This window comes from Leuciscus leuciscus (assembly GCF_965113295.1).
Source record: "Leuciscus leuciscus genome assembly, chromosome: 14".
In the NCBI taxonomy this organism is placed as follows: Eukaryota; Metazoa; Chordata; class Actinopteri; order Cypriniformes; family Leuciscidae; genus Leuciscus; species Leuciscus leuciscus.
Window position 1 is genome coordinate 18,412,313 of NC_138738.1, and position 21,840 is coordinate 18,434,152.

The 21,840-nt window shown below is 36.6% G+C and overlaps 1 protein-coding gene across 3 annotated transcripts in view; it reads right to left on the reverse strand.

The window, feature by feature from the left end:
- Positions 1–203: 203 nt before the first annotated feature.
- The window catches only part of lpp (LIM domain containing preferred translocation partner in lipoma), a 192,281-nt gene continuing 170,644 nt past the window's right edge, over positions 204–21,840 (reverse strand). For all 3 annotated transcript variants that reach the window (XM_082190220.1, XM_082190218.1, XM_082190219.1), the window contains 3 exons: positions 4,955–5,133; positions 3,150–3,270; positions 204–3,059 (listed from right to left, as the gene is read on the reverse strand). In XM_082190220.1, coding sequence (XP_082046346.1) covers positions 2,931–3,059; positions 3,150–3,270; positions 4,955–5,133 — 429 coding nt within the window. In that variant the 3' untranslated portion in view covers positions 204–2,930. The remainder of the gene's footprint in view (positions 3,060–3,149; positions 3,271–4,954; positions 5,134–21,840) is intronic.

Consider the following 21,840-nt stretch of genomic DNA (forward strand, 5'->3'; position numbering starts at 1 on the left):
CTTAAGTATACTATTTTTTCACTTGGACACACACACACACACACACACACACACACACACACACACACACACACACACACACACAGAGAGAGAGAGAGAGAGAGAGAGAGAGAGAGAGAGAGAGAGAGAGAGAGAGAGAGAGAGAGAGAGAGAAAGAAATAACTGACTTGACTTGACAACAGAAAAGAAAAATAACCACTATGGACTTTTTCAAAAGGTTTATTAATTATAGAGGAAGTTCTATGTAAAAAACAACAGAGAGTATAAGAACAGAATCCAAGTATATACTTAGAATGTCACTAGAGCACAGATTAGGTTCCTTTACGTTATTATTTCTTCATGAAGGAAAAGAAAAACACATCAAACTTTCCTATTGATGACAGCTCAAATATTCTTACCACCAGTCCTATAGCATGTATTTCAAGGCACTTGAATGCTGGTATTAAGTATTTGCTGTGACAACAGTTTCATATAATCAAGTTATTGCTACTGTAATGGTCACAAATGGGAAACTTAGTACAATGTGTTTTGAATTGCATCCTGATCAAATACTTGAACAGAACAAATCAACTTGAACAACTGAAATGAGCAATAAATGCTTGAAAGATGAAACTTTAATTCAAATCAAATCAATTTGAATAAAATAACTTGAGATGGGTTTAAGTAGTAAAGCAAAAGAAAGGAAGGACAACCTAATTGTGCCAAGCAATACAGTAATAATTCTCTTTCCAATAACACTCTTAATGTTTTTAAAGACATAATACACTTAATTTCTAATTAAGTCTTAACATATTTGGTCTTTCTATATAAAAACTGGAAATAAAAATCAGTTCAAGTAGCAAACATGCATAGCCTCTAGGAAGTGTGAACAGAAAAAAGAAAAGAAAAAAAAAACACACAACAAAAACAAAAAAGAGCATTCAAAAATCATATCCCTCAACACACAACATCAGCCACAAGCCACAGCTGTGTTTGTGCTCGAACAACACCACCTCAGTTTCACACAGGCTGGAAAAGGCACATATAGAGAAGGTACTAAGCAAAGGAGGTATAGATTGAAGCACTGATTAAGCTCTCATTGCTTAAAGCTACAGCACATTTTAATTTACATACTGAAAAACTCCACAAACTGCCATAATAAATCAAGAGGGGCATGTAACCAGGTATTTATATCTGGTCTGCATATACAGTATATCATGACTTTCACATGTGAATTTACCCTTCAACCAGAGAGGAAGTTCCCTGGGGCATCACTGCAGCACACTGATATGACTGGAAATTTCCTGAGGTGTTAACTCTCTAAACCTCAACATTTATTATGGCACTTTGTAGATATACATACATCATTTCAGATTTTCCTAAAACGTGTGCACTGTAGCTTTAAGAACAGCTTGAACACTTTCTCGTCAAATAAAAAAAAACGTCTGCATATTCTTCTTGGTAAAGTGTCAATGCGAAAACAAAGAAGAAATTTGCATAATGATATCATCCACAAAATTCCGAAAGAAAATGTCTTATTCCTAAATGGTAAATTCCTATTTTTAATAATACTTTTGTGTCTATCTCTATCTTACGTAACTAATACTACAATAAATTCACAATTTAAGGATATTTAAAATTATCGGGTTGTGTCTCATCAGCCCTTAAAGTCTTAGATCAAATTAGATAAAATAAAACATCCTTTCAGCCCTGATTGTCACACTTTAAACCTAATCTGACAGCTTTTCCTCTGAGAATTTTAAATTAATACCAAATAGTTCTCATTCTGCCATGACATTATTGCACAATTCACTGTGCATATCTAAAAATACATACATTTTATCCCTATACCTTTTCACCATGTTTCACTCATGATATACAAATAAATGCGATAACTGAGCGCAATTAGAAGAAAAATAACACCAAACCACGAAAAAATTCCAAGCGCAGTATATTTCTTACTAAATTCACTTGAATTAAAGCGGTACACTGAGGAAGAAGCAGGAAACCGCACTGAATGAACCACAACGTATTGGCTTCTGAGCTACTGAAGGCCATTCACAGTCCTTAGAGGATAAAATACTCTTCTCATTAGATTTCAAAAGCATACAATAATATACATACACGCTGTCCCAGAGAAAGTAAATGTAGCTCTTTGGTAACTTTCATCTCAAAGGGTGAATTCAGAAATGTAAATCAAAAGGCTATGCATTCACAAACACACACCTGTATGTACTCAAAAACATGCTGATGAAGCAGGTGCGATGCATGAGTCAAGGTCTAGGTCGTACTATATATATACCGTTATATCTTGTGTACCTTGGTGAACATGAAATGGTTTATTTGCTACATAGCTATGTTTGAATAATGCGCAATTAAAACTTCCAAGTATCTTATTTCTGTATCTGCGTTATTTGATAAAGTCATTGCAGTAAATGTGTACTTGTGTGACTTCATGTATAACTAGTAGCTCTATTTGAAAGTGTAGTAATATGATGCCTAGCGATCAGAGAGCATGGTCCCTTTTTAGAGGTAGATTCTATGATGTTCTATGAGGGTTTTTTTCAACATCCCACTTCCCAAATGAACAGGACTTTTTGTTTTGCAGCTCTGTGAACATCTGAGTTAGAATCTAACAGTCTTGTCTATATGTTAAGGCCTACTTTGTTTAGGTGCATATAAGCAGTTGTAGCGGACATTTATGAATACATATCTGCTAATAAAAATGGTTGGGAAGAATAAATGAGTGCAATTTTTATAAAAGGCACAGTGTGTGGTGCATGAGCGACAAGACAAGTCATGGCCCCTTAAGTGGAATGACAGCTTTATGTGTACATGTGCATTTGTCTGGGCATAAATATTTGTGTGCAGTGATGTGACAGGATATGGTGTTTCTCAGATTTTGATGAATGCAGGGATATTAAGCACCTGCATGTACATGTGTGTGTGACTCAGAGGTCAGTTGTAGCCTTGGCAGTGAGGGCTTGGATGCGACTGGTGTTGCAGTTTTTGCAGAGAACATGGCCATCCAGAGGGTAGCAACCCTGGTTGTCTCCCTCAGAGAGAAGACAGCCACAGTCCTATGTTGAGCACACACACAAAATAGTATGAAAATTCTGTTTACAAATATATTTATCAATTTGTAGCCACACCCAAGTCTTTTTTCTCACCTCACAACGATAGCACTGCACATGGAAGTCACGGTCTAAGGCCACAATACGCACAGTCTCCTCCTGGCCAGGTGATGGCATTATGGGCTCATTACACACAGAGCAACGAGGGGCAAATTTCCTGGGAAAAGGGAGGGGGAAAATAGAGAAAGAGAGATTACGACAAAATAATCATGAGGACAAAGTTGCCCAAAGTTTGCCTGTTATGACTTTTGATTTAAATTAATTTGATAAAAAAAAAAAAAAAAAAAAATGCTTTATAAACTCTACCGTTCAAAAGTTTGGGGTCAGTAAGATTAATACTTTTATCCAACAAGAACACATTCAATTGATCAAAAGTGAAAGTAAAGACATTTACAGTGTTATAAAAAAGATTTCAAATAAACGTTGCTATTTTGAACATTCTATTAATCAAAAAAAGTCCTGAATAAATATGTATCACAGTTCCACAAAAATATTAAGCAGCACAACTTTTTTCAACATTGATAAGAAAAGTTTCTTAAGCACCAAATCTGCATTTTTGAATTTAACATAATATTCAAATAGAAAAGTTATTTTATATTGTAATAATATTTCACAATATTAATTATTTTACTGTATTTTTGATCAAATAAATGTAGCCTTGGTTAGTGTAAGAAAAAAATTGTAGTGTAGTTGGATAAAATGTATTTTTAACCCATGGCCCTCAGTCAAATTAGATTTTTGGGCCTTTGTAGTAAAAAGTGCTCTATAACATTTGGCAATTTAAAGATACCTGTATTGGGGCATCTGAGGCAAAATAATCAAGATGGTAACAGTCATTGAGCACCAGCAATAAACAAAAAATTTTCATTGTTTACACACCCTTAAACCTGTGTGACTTAATTTCTTACATTGAACATAACAGTTTTTAACAATGCCATTGAAACTTAAATAACTTTAAAGGACATAAATCCACCATAAAAGTAGTAGTACAGGTAGTAGTACAGTAGCACATAAGTCTGATGTAGAGATTATTAGTGAATAGAGAATTGGAAAGATAGTCATACAGGGTTGGGATGACATGAGGGTGAGTAAATTATGACAATTTTCATTTTTGAACTCATCCTTTAAAAATAAATCAATACATTTTACATTTCTATCCCATTTAGATATTGGAAAGCGGTGTATAAATTATTACTCTAATCCAAATGGGAAGGCCATCAGCCATCAATAAACTAATATTACTATCCAGCTGAACTGATTTTAAAGACACAAATGTTTTAGAAAGGTCCACAATAAATACATTAGTGTATTCAGCAATTTGAGAACATAGGACAGGAACAGAGATAACAGAGAGAGAGACGGTGAGGATGTGTTCACAAAGCAAAACAGTCAGGTGATTCAACTTCTTCTTTGGGTTTTATAAACAAACAGCAAAAAGGAGGAAGTTCAGCAGATGGTGGCCTAATTAAACCACAGTAGTAACAATGAGTACAGTCCAGGTATGGCACAACTGTTCCTCGACACAATGGCATTTCTGTTGTGATCACATTCTCCACAATCACATATTCCGTCTGAAACCTTTCAGTTCCTTGGTATACAAAAAAGCTGCTTTCGATATAGTGAACATTGTATTTAAAATACATAAATTACCTGTAAATAAGATGATAAATGGTTTTGAATGGGATATTTGAACCCTGATGAAGCTGTGAAGGTTTATAAGGTCACACACTAAGATGACGAAAAAATATATATGTAAAGGAAAGAGGATCCCATGTCTTTACATTGGGATGTAGTATTGTAGTATTTGGAAGAATCAAGCATGTTTGTGTGTCTGGTCATACTTGTGGAAGTCTTCGATGCAGTGGATGTGGTTGGCAGCGTCCACGGTAAAGGGAACGCCGTCCAGACTCCGATGGCAGACCACACAGGTGAAGCACTGGGGATGATAGGCCTTCCCAGTCGCCCGTAGGATACGCTCCATTATGGGCTTACAACATATGTTGCAGGTCTCCAGGGTGTTCTAAAATCAAACACAATAAAGATCTTACATAACGTACAAGCTCAGCCAAAGGAAAATGTGGAAAAAAAAACTGAGATAGAATAGATTCATGTCAGTATATAATTCAAGCTCTGATATTGAGAGACGTGGCTTGGCAGTGGTAATAACCTTTAACAAATGTGAGGATATGCTGATTTACAGTGATACGAAATAGATGGATAAAAAAACACTGGGGGAAAAAGCTACTTTCCATTCTTTTTCATTGAAGAACCATCTCACAAACTTAAGCACACTCAATCACGCCTTGCTCTTAGAGGGATAGTTCACCCAGCAATGACAGTTCTGTCATAATTTACTCACTCTTATGTCATTCCAAACCCATTTGACTTTTATTTTCTTTCACTGGAAACAAATGAGATATTTGGCAAAGTGTCCAAGCTGCTTTTTTCCAGGACATTGGAGCAGCCATAATGTTATATTGTCATATATTCATATTTTTGATGAAACATGATTTCTGTCCCTGAAAATGTTAAAGAAAATCATACAGGTTTGGAAAAACATGATGGTGAGTAAATGATGACAGAATTTACATTTTTGAGCAAACTATCCCTTTAAGAAGCCTGTGTGCGTAGGACTTCATCTTTTATATACATATAGCACTTCAGAATTTTCACTTTTGGGTGAACTATCCCTTTAACTTTCACTTTATCTAAAAGAGCAGCTTAGGCATTCTGATAGATAACTACTTTTGAGTTCCTCGCAAGAAACAAAGTCAAACAGTTTTAGAATGGCACAACATTTTGGGTGAACATAACCTTTATATCCATAATCTATCAACATTTAATGGATTTCTGTAGGATAATGTGAGCATCCAAATGGTTGTCACAAGTGTATCTCTGTCCTCAATACCTGAGGGAAAATGGGGGAGGTTCTGATATAAAGTATATATAGCGAGCAATGAAATGAGAGTAAGATCTGATTAGCTACTCTCTGATTCACAAACAAAGTCATTTTTCACTCTTGCTTTCGTTCTGCGAGAGGCGCAGCAGTAAATACGTCCACTTTCTGATGACTGTAGGCTTTTCCTCAGCCACGGATGCCGGGCCGCGGGCCAGCTGATGACTTTTCGCTCACATTCCTCTTCTTAATGTCCACCCCGAGCCCTGGATTTGTTATTTCGATATTTCATATAAAAGAATCTTCTATCCCCCTCCCTCCCCTCTAGCTAAGCAATTACAGCAAAGGATGGTGAAATCATCTGTGTGTGATCAATTATAGGATGACTTAGGATCTCTTTGAAAGCATGTGTGAGACCGTCTTCGCATGAGAGGCTATGATGCACAAATATTTCCTGGATTTCTCCATTTGGGATTTGGTGGCCCAGACACATCTCAGTATGTGTGAGTACTCCAGGCTACAGCTGTCCTTTTTGGCTGCCTGTCTCTTTGGCACAGCCACTCAGTACTGTTTTCAAACACAGACTTCCATGCCTATGTGCATTTGTGGCAACACTGTAAGCCATCACGTTTTCCGAGCCAATGAGCCCTGATGATTAGGGCTGACAGTCCTGTGGGTATGATCTTGGATAGCTGCTCACACTAAGGGAGTGCGATATTTACTAACAAATGATATCTCTATTTTCTGGGATTTTGTTGATAATAATAATTTGACGATATTTTGCTGAGTGTTTTTACACTGGTACTTTGGCTGGTTTAGGCCTGATGTGGACAGCTGACTACCAAAGCTTGTTATTTTCTTCACATTCTTTGCGGTTCGTTCTTAGTTCACAGCGGTGACAGAAATTAACATATCAAATAAGGGGCAAATTTTGCCCTCTTAAATTGATTTACAGGAACATTTGTACCTTTATAAGGGCATTTTTTCTAAACTTAATAAATGTATGCATCTTTTTTTTATAATTTTTTTTTTATCTTACATTTAATCAATTCATTATCAGTTAGAATGATATGGCACTATAGGAATGTTACCAATCAAACTACAAAGGGAACAAACTAAGGCAACATTTTAAGCAACTGATGCAAAATTCAAATTTCAGATCAAATTTATAAGGAATAACACATTTTATTAAATACAATTTTTACAATTATAAAGGCAACAAATTAATCAAGTAGATATACATTTTTTAAAAGCAAATAAGTTTCAAGATAAGATAGAAAAATACATCTTAGTCAATAATATAAAATCCAAAGTAGTGTATCTAACAGATTCAGTTTTTGAAGATCAGACTATAGAGAGAGAAAGAAAGGCCCAAAAGAAGAGAGACAAGAAAGAAGCCCAGTCTTATGAAACTTAACATTTTATATGCTGTGCTTAACAGGAAGGGACTAGCGAAAGCACCCATTAAGATTTTTGGTACTTCTTTTGCAGCCATTTGAGGATGGGGTGGGCTAAATACCGGTTGGACTTACACTCAAGTGACGTTGCTGTGTTACGCAGCCATGAATACATACCTATGTGTCACAGTAAGTTATGTCTTAATTGAACATAAACAGCTGAGAAAGAAAACGCAGTTCCAGCTAGTAATAATGCTAGTTTTAATCAAATTATAAACTAACGTGAAGGCAATCCCAGTTTCATCCAAGATGGCTGATGTGAGAATTTTTTTTGATTCAAATATTTGATTAAATACTAAAACATATTGATACAAATATTTGATATTTGTCTAGGCTAGGCTTTTTTTTTTGTGTTGTTATGTTAGTACTGCACTGTTAGCTTTACAACATGCTAATATCAAACCATTTAAATCAACTGCGAGTCTCCCGTGTGCTTTGTGTGAGAAATGGCGGTTATGTGACACATGGTGTTCCTGCCAATGTACTTTGCAGTTCCAAATCTGTCACTTATGACATTAGGAAGCTGCCTTAGAAGGCAACTCATTTGGATTTGGAACAGATCTGCAGTATATAGAGTTTTCAGCTGCATGGACAGAATTTACTGGAAAGAGTCCCATGTATCAACGCAGCCAAATCCTGTTTGCACTGCCTGTGCATTGGGATCATTTCCCATGCTCTCGATTCATCAGCAAGCTGAGGCGGAGGTCAGAGGACTTGACCCTGATCTCCTATGTTCCGCTTATCATTCTTAGATCAACTCGGCTTTAGATCACAGTGTCAGAGAAGACTGAATGCTGAGGGATCGTCAAGGCTCATAAAAGGCCCTAGGTACACCAGGGTCTAATTTGTCTCATTTCTCATTTTGAGTATGACAGAAATTAACATTATTTCCCAGAGCAACACTTGTGTACAAACAATGTCCGTGCCACAATCCTCTGCAAATCCTGGAAACGGATAAAGCCTTTAATAAGCTTGCTGCTGAGAACCCTTGAGGCTTGTCTCATAACTCTGAGGCGAGGAAGAGGGGGAGGGGAAAATATAGAAATACAGGCAGTCTGTATATATAGCCTTCAGGATGACAACCAAATGTTTAACCTGAGTTTAGACTTGAACCAGCATCTGGATCCCTGCTGCTTACAGTTTTCTGAAGAAACATTCAAAAACAGCCCGTTTTCATGCAATATGTTGTGCCAGAGTCATCGTAGGAACTCTGGCGGTGAAGTCTGGGTCAGTCAGACCTCTCTTCCCCAGCACAGCTTTTCAGTTTTCTGCAGCGTTTATGTTGACGTCAACGCAGTTTTAATTTACATGCTGCGGATTTACTGTCCGGTAATAACTTTCAAAGATGGTTTAGGAAAATCTGCGCAGTTCACTGGTGGAAGAATAATGGCTCGGAGAGCCACAAGAGGGCACTATACGTCTACTCATGCTTTCAGTTTACCCTTCTCCTGCTAGAATGTGATATATTCACATATATTCCTCTTTTTTCAGCTTCATACATTTCTCTAAGTGTTTGCCCAGAAGGCTAAACAAACGTCTAGGCAGATGAGGTAAAATGAATTTAGGTCAGACAGCCTCTTTTTGAACGAAAGGGTGAGTGGAGAGCACTGAAGTCAATTGTAGCCTCTTCTTTCCCTTGTTGCTTTTTCAATTTCCTGACAAAGTGCTCCGACACTCTCTCTTTCTTCCAGGCACTCTTCTGCAAACACAACACACACAATTCTGTAGCAGGACAACTTTTCATAGTGCTGGACAGTCCATAAGAATGACTAAAAAGTGACACAATCAGCCTTCACAAATGTTGATACTCATTTATAGACTGGTCTAAATAAATCAGAAACCAAACTGTCTGGATTGAATGAAAGAAGGAGAAATATAAGGAACTAAAACTGATATTTATGAAGGTAAATCACATGAGGTCTGTGTATACTGTAACTATCAACTGCCAATTCACAGCGCTCAATGTGAATTTAAGCAAAACACTCTGAAGTTACTGGATGTCTTCTTTGATAGGGGGCTTTATTAATTTTACATGATTCTCAGTTAGCTTGGTGACATGGATTTGTTTTGCACAGAATATTAAAACACCTGTATACCCTTCAAGGCACTCTGCCAACTGCATTTACCTTATAAACATCATCTAAATAGCTTCTGAAATCTAAATAGTTTTGAAACCAAAAAGGGCTTTTAAACTTAATTCTTGAGCAATGCCCCGAGTCATCATAAATATATAATATAAGTATTTCACATAAAACTTTTTTAATGTCTGTCAGCACCACAATTACGTATTTATGTACATATGACAACTTCACATTAGAGCACCTCTCTACAATATGATGATATACAGACCAATCTAAATCACTCAGGATTGTGAGGATCAAGATCATCAGAAAAAAAAGAAAACCAAGACATTTCTGACTTTAGCTGAGAGGTCAAAGGTCAGTTGGATGCTCTGAATTGATGAATCTTTGACTAAAGAACTCACATTCCTTCAGCTGAACAGCCTGTGTGTGAGAGTAAAATTACCTAATTCTAGCATTAACTGGTCTTGATAAATGGTAATGGGTCGACAGAAGGTCCTTAGCATTGAGCGGACTGAAAACCAGACTAGAACCAAACTGCTGCTTTGGATCCCTGGGACTGCGAGGCGCTCAGGGAAACTATCTTTTGAGCTACTTAAATAAAGAGAGTTAAAGGAAAGAGAGCTACAGGGGATTGGATATGAATGCAGAGGCACTGAGCCAAGAACTCTTAACGTCTTTTCCCAAGACATCACCCCGCCATTACATTTCAGAGACATTATTGTACTTCCTTCACTATGGCAGTTACCTCAGAAGGTTTCACTGCAACTGTAGAATATCTCAACATTTCTTAAAGATCATTTTGTGTGGAATTCATTTAAAAATCAATCTTATTTGAAAACTATATTGGCAAATCCATTTATCAGAGTAAATATAAGTAAAAGATTCTGATGCAGAGTCAATATCCTTGAAGCACTTTTAATAACTTTATTGCACAGAACTTTATTGTCTAAAACACACATGACAAGTTCTTAGAAATATGCTTGTACTCATGTTGGTTTCATATGTAGTTTTGAACCAGTTAATAGTTCTGAAAAAAAAAAAGAGTATCGTGACATTGACCATGAACTCCCCTGCTTAAACTTTCCTCATGGTGTCCGCCTGACTTAACATCAGCTCGGAAGCAGAATTTGACCGCTCTGGACACATGGCTCTAGATCTATCTTACAACAGAGCCAAAATGCAGCAGGCAGCACTTGAAGTATCTCCCCATCAGGTTGAGGTTACATATTTTCCTCTCTTAAATGATGTGATGCAAGTTTGACTGAAAGAAAGAAGCTACCAAACAGGCTTCAAACGGTCATATTTTCTGCCTGGTTACACCCTATATTACAAGAGAACCATGCAAGTAATGAAAATCAAGTGCTGTAACCAGCTCAATAGATACACACAACACACACACAAACAGGGACAACAGCGTGAAGAGGGAAGTCGCAAGGCAATTCATGCAAGTGCTATCTAATTGGGTCTCTCCTTTGAGGAATGCCAGCCAGTTAATCATGTCTGAATACACAGAACTCAATTAGTAGCTTGCTAATGCTAATGCAGACAGATATGAATATTTCAGCAGAAAGCCTCGAACGCATGCTTTGCTGCTGTACTTCCAACATCAAGGAAAACAAGCAGGGTGGATTCACCTGTCTTCATCACCCTCTGTACTTCAGTGTGATAGCAGAGCGTGGGCAACGCTAACTCTTTCAAGATGTACGGCAACCATGCCGGTGTGAGGGCTGTTCCAGAAAGGTGTTGGTGTGAGTTGCTGCCTGTTCCCTACACTTTACATCTATCAGCTTGGGCTGAAGGCAAGGTAGGAAGCAATGTCACTTGCAATCACACAAGGGAGTCAGGGTATAAAAGAAAGCTCAGACATTAATTCTATTTTTGATCTTTAGTGCTCTTGTGATTCTGCTAAAAATTGACGTGGCTGAAGCTTGTGGTCAATAAACCATGTTTATACTTCATTGTAAGCACGTGTAATTGTTGCTTTGTTTTCAGACTCTAGTGTGTCATCACCTTCCTCCAAAGCAATGACAGACATGACTGTTGGCGTAGCCGAGTGGGTGAAAATTTGCACTGTGGCACAGTCTGGCCAACGGGATGTGAGTATCATGGAACAGAGGACATCCGTTACCAGAAGCTTCCGCTGTACACGAAAAAATTAACCCTTATTGGGCCACCCTGGGAAAATGTCTCGGCACAGCCTGGAACTTGGACATTGTGGTTCCATTATACAGCATGTACTCCATTACATTAGCATACAGGTCTCTTTGTTGGAAAATGGCAGGTTCTTATACTTAGGACCACTAAACTTATGCTAGGACCACTGTGTGCGTGTCTCAAGGTCAATAAGGTAAATTAGTCCAGACCTTTTTTTTTATTTAATTTTTTTATGAAATGAATGTACTATATTTTAGTTCGATAATGTTTTTTATTTAACATGTATTTTTAGGGGATTTGATGGTATTAAATGATATCTACGCTGTATTTATAATCCATTTATTCCCTTTTTGAGCTTAGACCTGAAAATTTAATTTCCAGCTTAATTTTCAACTCATAAATCTTGAATGCTTTAGAGCACAGACTTAAGTTTGATCTCTTTCCAAAGACGACACTTGGCAGATTATTGCTGAAGTGAAAAACGTTTTAAAAAGTGAACATTTTACATTTATTGTTATGAATTTTTTTTATATATATTTTCAAAATCAGGTTTTACTCTAAAACTGCAAGAAAATCAAAGTCACAAAACAAACAAGTTTTGTTCCAAATTTGAGCTTGATATCCCAAAAAATGAGCTTTCAGTAAGGTTTTGCACAGTACCAAAAGTATCCACTAGATGAAATTCATCTCCCATTAATTTCCATGTGGTCATTGTTGACCACGAGGAGTGCAAGTGCGATAATTTTTTCAGGACCATTTAACCTGTTAGAATCATGTCCATGTCCATTTTTTTTGTGTGTTCACGTAGCAAGTGCCAAAACCTTTACCAAGTTTCGTACCATTCCGATGAAGAAAACAAAAAAACAAATGTAATATACATTTTTAAAATATATATGAATGCAAATAGTACATTTCTCTTTTTAAAAGATTTTCCTGTCTTGTGGGCACTCATATTTGTCACTGACCCAAATAATAAAATCAAACTCTCTAGAATGCGCAATCTCATAATGGTGATTGCATTTCTCCCCATATTTTCTGAGAGAGTGTGCAGTAAATCAGGCAGTAATGAAGCAGGCCATAGGGACCTGGCCATTTATCTAAACCAGCCTACATCCAACAAGTTGTATGGATCTGAATAATCATGCAGTAAAAGTCCAAGAGAAAGATGGGGAAGGGGGAACACGTTAAACACGACCGGTTACCAGAAATTATGATCTCCAATTAATTAAGTGCTCCAGGCAATTAAGTGTTCTGACAGTAGTAACTCGAGCAGCCTGGCAGGAAGAGAGCAGTTTCGACAGGGAAGAGATCTGCAGGGTGCCACAAACAGCACCTTGCTAACATAATTAACCTCAATGCCATTCAGCCCCGCAGTTCACTTGCTTTAAAAAAATAAATAAAATAAAAACTGGGCTATCTGGTAAATGAAAGCAGTCTCAGTCATTAGTTTTGTTGAGCTGATCAGCAGTGTGCAACTTACATGGAACATAATGGCATTTACCTCTTGTTGCTCAGCAGGGAGGCAATTTCTTCCACTGATCCTGGATTAAGAACTAATTTATTGGCTGTGAAAATATTGTTGTGTATTTAACATCATGGTTAAGGATTAGTTGAGTGAATAAGGTCAAGAGTGATCTTCTTAAACCTTAATTTGGCAAATCTGATCAAATCTCAAATTAAGCCGAAACTCCATACTTTATAACTTCTCACAGTGCATGGTTCACTTTCAATTGAAGGTAGTCACAGCTCCAAAAGTTCAGTTGAAAACACAAAAATTAAATTAATTGTAATCATATTAAAAATATTACATTGATGCCTTGGTGATAAGAAACTTTTCACAAAAAACATTTTTTATTTTTTTTTAGTTCGATTTTTGCTTTGTATTGTTACAGTGTCTGTATGTAAATGAACAATGTTTACTCTTTCTCCATGTTACCTGGAACAATAAATTCCCATTTATTTGTCAGCAAAAGCATTTTTCATTTTTTTCCCTTCAGTTTGGCCTAAAACATTGAGTTTATAGTCATCCAGTTTGAAATGGAGACTAACAACACAGACATTTTTCAGATTTTCCGTAGCAGTGTTCTCTCCATATTTAGGATACTTTGCAGCCATTTTCCACTGCCTACAATGCGCCAGATCCTTCACTGGAAACTAAAAATAACTAATTTCCGTTAAACATTTACTCTTTGAATTCTTGCATCCTGGAACAATAAAAGTTGACACCTTTGTGAATATAAGTTTGCTAAAAAGTATTTCCTACGCAACCAATGCGGTTTTTGAATCTGGTCAAGCCTATCCAATAGGAGAAGACTGGGAGTGGCCTTGGACGGCAACATGCCCAATGCATTATGGGTGTTAAAGTTTTCCTACCTTTTTGACAACGGCCCTTTTTCTCTAGTCAGGTATCACCGATTTCATTTTTATTTAGCCTTTCTACTGCATAGGCAAATATGTCATTTTTAAAAATGGAATAACGTTTTTTTAAAACCATATTTCTCCCCTCATATTAGGCTGAGACTTACTCTATACTTAACCTCTCATGGCGGTTCACTTTCAATTGTAGGTAGTCACTGCTCCATAAATTCAGTTGTAGCCTGACTATTTACTACCCCATTGGTGCTTGAAACATTGGATCAGTCCAAAACAGAAGCTGGCAGGCCAAAATAAGGAATTGGGCTGAACCGAAAAAAAAATGGATATCAGTTTGTGACATAGTCACTGGCCCATGGGGGACTTGGCCAAAGAGTTAAGCAAAAGATTTGAGCCAGAAAGAATTTCTGTGTGTTTCTAAATATTTATGTAGAGGAGTAAACACATGTCAAAGCTGATCTTGCACTGGGGGAAAGAGCCACAAGCTGCACTTCCCCCACTAGAGCTCTCTGTACAAAGCTCTTAATTTATGATAATGTGCATCATCCTACAAACTCACTCAGAGAGAGGACACATACATTTAGCCTCAGCTGTTCATAAACCATGGGAAGGTATGACCTGTGTCACCATTACAAAAGTTCTTAAAGAGGAATTTAGAGAATGGATTCTGCCCACTGATAGAGGTGTATATTTGCACGCTAGCTAGGCCTTGCTTTAGCACCCGAATCACTAAAGGAATTATGCAAATTGGGTATCCGTGGGCCCGTTAGAGTATGCAGCAGCAGACTTTTGCAATGTGGCATGTTTTACATCACTGCAATCCAAGGCACCTGAAACGACTCACAAAATGTATCCAACAAATGTACACTCAACTGTATCCACTGATGAATAACTGCTGCCAAGCTAAACATAAAATATGGGTCAATGAGATGACACCCGCTAGTTCAAGTTTCCATGTGGTGTGTTTCCCTCAAAATAAATTATATTCAGAATTTAATACAAGTAATCAAATAAAAACAGTGCAAAAGATTTCTATTTCAAATAAATACTATATTCTTTTGAACTTTCAATTCATCAAATAATCCTGGAAAAATTGATTATCACAGTTTCTACAAAAATATTAAGCAGCACAACTGTTTTCAAAATGTATACTAATAAGAAATGTTTTTTAATCTCCAAATCAGCATATTATAATTATTTCTGAAGGATCATGTGACACTGAAGACTGGAGTAATGGCTGCTGAAAAATTTGCTTTGCCGTCACAGTTGTAATATTACAATCATTTAATATATTACACTTTTGACTGTTTTTCATCAAATAAATGCAGCCTTGAGGCTTCTTTAAAAAACATTTAAAAATCTTATTACATTATTACTGTTTATAATTAGTGTATATTTCACATACACTTTCACATTATTATTGAAAATGATTAAGATGTGTACACTGGCATGCCTTTAAGGTGTAAGGAAATGCTATATTTTTACTTGATATTTACAAAAGTTGGCGCTTTTATTGCCATTAAACTGAAACTTCTTAGTTTTTCAAAACTATATGAAACCACCACAAATACAAAGTTTACATTCTTAAGAACTTTAAAGTAAATGAAATTCTTAAATCGTTAACCCACGTACACAAACATCTCTTTTGAATTAAATTCTATTTACCACCTTCATTCTGCTGGTGCTGCACAAGTTAACTAGCTTTACACTGAGAGAGGTCTATTTTATGTCTATTTGCATACAAACACAACACTCAGCCCACACCAAGAAACCAACTCTCCCATTCGTCAGAGAAACACTTCTGTTCTCTCCAAAGTAGTGCCTTTTTCCTTCTGGTGTTTTACGCCATAGCAGTTTTCAGGAACATTTGTCTCTAACACTACTAATCACACAGCTCCACAGAGAAGCCTCAAGCGCTGAACTTTCTACTCAAAATCCCTGTCAAAACCCCACAGACCAAATTAACAAAGGACTAAAGGAAGAAGAAAATTATTCGGTGGCTCTGCATTTCAATGCAGAACAATTGTGAAAGTGTCTTTAAACTTTGATTTTTTTTGTTGCATTAATTGACTAAAAACATTACTGTAAATACAGGGCAAACATTAGGGATCTAACTGTGAATAGTGTGCTTTTGACTGTGCATAAAATCAGTTCCCACTGTGCAAGATAACACAGAGATTGTACAGTATGTGTAAGAGACTCAGTGAGCATGTGCAGCCTTGATTACATTAGGTGTTTGAAAACGAAAAAGGTCCGAGAGCGGGTACCAGATGTATGCCACAGCTGCTGCTTTACAACACATCAGGGTAAGAAGTGAAAACAACAGACAAGCCACTGATGTTACATTAACAGGATTAGAGACCACTTCATGCAAAAAGGGGATTAATTGAGCTGTGAATAAATGTATCTGTATTGCACCACATTCAAACCAGCAATGATAAGTCAGTGATGGGTGTAGTCAGGGAAAGCCAGAGCACAAAGGCTGATTATTGCCACTGTGCTTTGTGGGTCAGTTGTGATGCTGAGAGCACATGAGTGATAAGACGACAGGAGAGCAGGAAGCAGATGACAGATAACAGAGAATCTCCAGCAGGCAGCCTTCCTGTCTATTACTGAAAGGAATGAATGATATCTAGTTGCACTGTTCAAAAGTTCTGTGTTGTCTATTGCCTAGAGGTGGAAACATGCTAACGCTATCAGTGCTGTTCCAAAGAATATGCAAAACTAGAGATTTTAACAAATGGCTTCGTATTTCCTGATTGATGCTATAGAGAAAGATTACTGGATGTCACTGTGTGATAGCCTTTATTCCCAAACTAAACAGAACTGAAAAATACTGTTCACCACTTAAGCTTGAAATTTACATATTTGCTTCCTATATGCAAATAGTTATACTACCATTCAAAAGTTTGGGGTCTGAAATATATATCTGCCATCTCTCTCTCTCTCTCTCTATATATATATATATATATATATATATAAAACTAATGCTTGATTAATAACTGTACAAATTGTAGCTGTCCAAAGACAGATACCAAAAGTCAACCATAAAGGGAACTTGACATAATAAGTGCACATATTTATAATTTTATAATTATAAATGAAATGCAATAGATTTCATACAGAATAAGTGGTGACATTTGCTCCTCTTAAATTAAGGATTAAATTTAGTTTGCTGAATGCTGTTCAGATATCTTTTGATGTCAAGATGACTTTTGAAGTCAAGATGAATCTAAATTTTAAAGGCTACGATGAAGAGCTGAAATCCTGTAATGAAGCAATGAGCATTATGATCAATTATAATTTTAACTCGGGATCCAACACGTTCAAATGAAAATTGTATTTAAAGCACTTTAAACACACACTGACAGTCATACATCAAAGGTATTTATAGAAGAAAATGCAGATGTTTAGCAAGACGTGACTAGTTTCAAAAAAGGATGAAAAGAAGATTTCAATAAATTTAGGCTCTTTTCTTTGGGAGAAAGTAAATGACATTAGATACATAACAGGTGTCTTTTCCCCCATCCTGCTCCCTAGTGGCAAACAGAGCAGTAAATGAGATGTTTATATAAGAACAATGAAAATATGAATGCTATGATCCTGTCTCTGCAGATAAATAAACTGATAAATAATGTACAATGTGCATTCTTCCTATCTTAAAAGATTCCTAGACTGACTCGCTGGCCTCATTTGAAGTTTTCCCCCAGCTCACTGGGGGACTGCCATGTCTCTATAGAGACCAAAGTCTCATGCTCATTCTCTAATCGCACAGAGGCGTATGACCCTGAGGATGAGGAGAAAAGAAGAAGAAATTACTTTCATTAAGAAATTCAGATTTCTTCCATCCTTTTGATCTTGTGCCAGAAGAACATTTATGCTGATGAAATGCATAAATAAAGTTCTTAAATTATCCCGGCTCTCTTTAGCGCATGGATCCAAGTTGGAAAACTTCCAGAGGAAGCAAGTACAATCATTCTGAGAGCTGATCAGTGTAGTGGGGTGATTCAAGAGATGGCCTGAGTCACCGATACTTCAACTGATTCATCTGTTGAAGAAGTACACAGACAGACATAATAGTCTGATGCTGTTCTTTGGAACAAAGGTTAACTATTGCTTTGCTGCCCATTTCCTATTATTTTGAAGTTCAGCTGAACAGAGCAAGTGAATCAAATATATGAACGAACTCAGTGTCTCTCTCGGTACATTGCTTTGTGGCTTGAAGTACAGGGAGAGAACACAGTCAGGCATCAGTCATCCAGTGACCTTAAAGAGACAGTTCACCCAAAAAAAAAAAGACAATTCTGTCATCGACACACCCTTATGGTATAATACAATTACATTTCTTTTTTCTGTGGGAGAAAAAAGATTTAGAAAAATGTCAATTTAATAAAAGTTGCATTTGGACCTCAACATTCTTCAAAATATCTCCTTCTGTGTTCCACAGGGGGAAAAAATGCAGATTTGAAAGAGGTTTGCATTTTTTGATGAACTATCCCTTTAATATCTGGAACTAAAAAACAGCAGCTGCTATGGTGTTGAAATGTATTATTAAAGATTTATTATTTCCAATTTGCCTGTGCTCCCCTGAATATTCAGAGATGATGCTGTGAAACTGTGCCCTGTATTGAACTCCAAGCTGGCACTGTGCCCCAGTTGCAGTGGTAAGTGTAGATGATTTAGTAAGGGTTTACTGAAAAGCTGTCAGAGTGGTAAAGGTGGTTTTGGCTTTGGTGACAGTCCTGGAAATTTCTCTGATCCATTCTTGAGCAGTGGGCAACCAAGAAAGTCAGTGAAACCTCAGTGTTAGCACTAGTGGTTAAAATGTGGAGAATTTGGCATTTCCTAAAGTATCAACTATCTATGATGCAACATAGGCTGTCATATAGTCAAAATAAATGTCACCAGCCAAAATATGAAAAAACATAACATCTGTTTTTTTTTTCCTTGAAATGCCTGACATAAAGCCGGTGTGAGATAAAACGTTACATGTTAGATTTATGGATTGGCATATTTAATATTTGTAAGGCATAACGTACAGTCAGGCTGAAGCTTTGTGTTGGGGTCCCGATCAACCAGTAAGGGTTTATTTTGAGGGAATGATCAACTGCTGTACAGTAACCCATTGATTACATGGCTACTTCCAATTAAATGAATTCATGGACATGGAATATGAAATATTAGGTTAATAATAAAAATTGTGCGGTCAGTCATACCATGTTGCCCTGGTCAACAGTCATTATTAAGAAGTATTTGACAGCTGAATGCCGCAAATGGCCAATCTGAATCAAGTATTTCAGAGAGCCGTCTAATAAATCAATATGCATGACACTTTGGCTACTGCATTTGTCGTGAAGTGTATTCAGTACTCATCAGTCATCAGAAAAATGGTCAAGCATCTGTTTAGACCAGAGATGCCTAAACCAGGGCCCGTGTGATGACCTTTAATTTGGCCCGCCATGCCATTGAAGCATATCTCCAATTTATAAAAAAAAATTAATAAATTGTATTTTTTTTTACTGAAATGTAGTGAATATAATGCAAGTGTTTAAAACACTTAAAAAAAAAAAAAATCCATTTGAATATAGTTGGATTTAGACCATTTAATTTGGTAAACAAATCTGACCAATATTAGCAATATTCTGGCTTTTTTTTAAATTTGCATTGTCTGTGTAAAAGAGAAGAACACTTAAGAAAGCGCTGGCTCAGTAATACAGTGGTTTCTTAAAAGGGAAACAGGGAAACACTGCGGCCATAACAGAATTGTAAATAGGCTACACGTGCCAGTGGAAATGGAAATAACACGAGTACAAACGGGAAACAATGATGAAATAAAAGGCAGTTTGAGGAATGGCCCGGTTTCTTTGTGAGTTTGACTAATACTTATTTTTAGTGCTTACCGACTCAGGGTTTCAAAATGTTATACTTACAGTAAAGATTGATCAAACAGAAATGGACTTTTCTGCACTTTTGCTTTTGTCAAGTTAGAAGTGAGTCAGTATATGGTCCATCTTATCTATATAAACACCACAATCAAATAAAGAATCCTTTTATAACAATTTATCATTTGTTTTACAGAGCCTGCTCTCTTACATATAAAGAGCCATGGTTGAGAAAGGTCAGACCAGGTTATTGGTGGCTGAGTGTGAACTAATTTGATTGACAGGTCTTCCAAATATGTGGCTGTCATAAAGGTGTGAAAGAGTTTGTGACATCACAGTCTTTAGCACTTTGTGATGGTATTTATTTAAAATGTGTTTGTGGATCTTTCTGGACCCAACGAATGAGTCAAAATCTGGCTACAACTACACCACCTGTTCTAAAATGCATCTTTCTCCATCGGTGGCCAGTGTAAAATTAGCTGTGTACAAAATTAGAATGGGAATGCTAATGGCCAACTTAGTCCATCCATTACAGACCTCAACTCAGAACTGCTAACTAAAAGAATTTAATAATACTCTACTACTTTTATGTACTTTTATGTATTTTGTGATCCCTTTTCGTTTCCCCACACATAGTTCAAAAATCTGCATTGCAAAACTTGCATAAAAAAAAAAAAAGTGTTTTGTAATAATGACAAGCAAAATATGGTTCTCAAAACTTTCAATGTCTACCAGCACAGATGTTGCACAACTCTCAGATGTGGGAAAACATGCCCAGAAAGTTTGTGAGCTTTTTATAAGAAACTCCTAACCTCTAGTTCAATGAGAAATGCTAATTTTCATGCATTACTGTAACTGTCACTGATTTCTGTTTCTCTTACTGTTCGCCTGAAGAAACAAGAGAATTTTCAACAGATATTTCAGCAAAAAAAAAAAGAAAAAAAAAGAGGAAGGTGGACGGTGGAGGGAGAAAAAGGAGGCCCTGATTTGCTTTCCAATCTACAAAGGAAAGTAATCCTATCTGGCAGTTTAATGTGATTTTAATACTCGTGTTACATCTCAAGTGTGATTTGCCCGTGTAAATGCTTATCAGATGTATGAGATGAAGTTGAACGTGACGCTTGGTCCTTTGCATGCGAGGCGATTGTTTGTCTAATCTTTCTGCCTCTTATGGATTTGACTACCGAGCTAACAAGTGTGAAGCAGCTCATCAGGGAAGAATGAGCAGTGTGACAGGAATAGGTGAATGATTATGAAAAGAGCAACGGTTTGGGTAACATTTCTGAAAGAACCTAAATCCAGGTTTTACACAGAGCCAGATGCTCCTGGCAGATCTTAGACAAGTCCTCAGAACATGGAGCTAATGAGAGCTGAAGCTAGCTTCATATGAAGACAAGGAAGCTAGAGCTTCAAAGAGCATGCAAACTACTGCCGCTGAAGTATTTCCTCTTAGATATGTGTGTAGAAATGTGCAGAGCGACGAGTAAATAGACAGTATGATCAACAGCTGAGGTTGCAATGTGTCAGTGTATTTATATATTATTATTTACTTTTTTACGTTCATGCGCACAACCTTTTTTAAACGTTTGGGGTCAGTAAAATAAAATAAAATTCAAATACATGCGGTTCTTTTGCACTTTCTATTCATTAAAGTATCCTAAAAGTATAAATAACTATCATTGTTTCAACAAAAATATTAAGCAGCACAACTGTTTTCAATACTGATAATAATAAGAAATGTTACTTGAACACCAAATCAGCATATCAGAATGATTATTGAAGGATAAAATTACACTGAAGACTGAAGTATTGGCTGGTGAATATATATAAAACATTTGAATAAATTTGTTTAAATATATAAAAATAGAAAACAGTTAATAT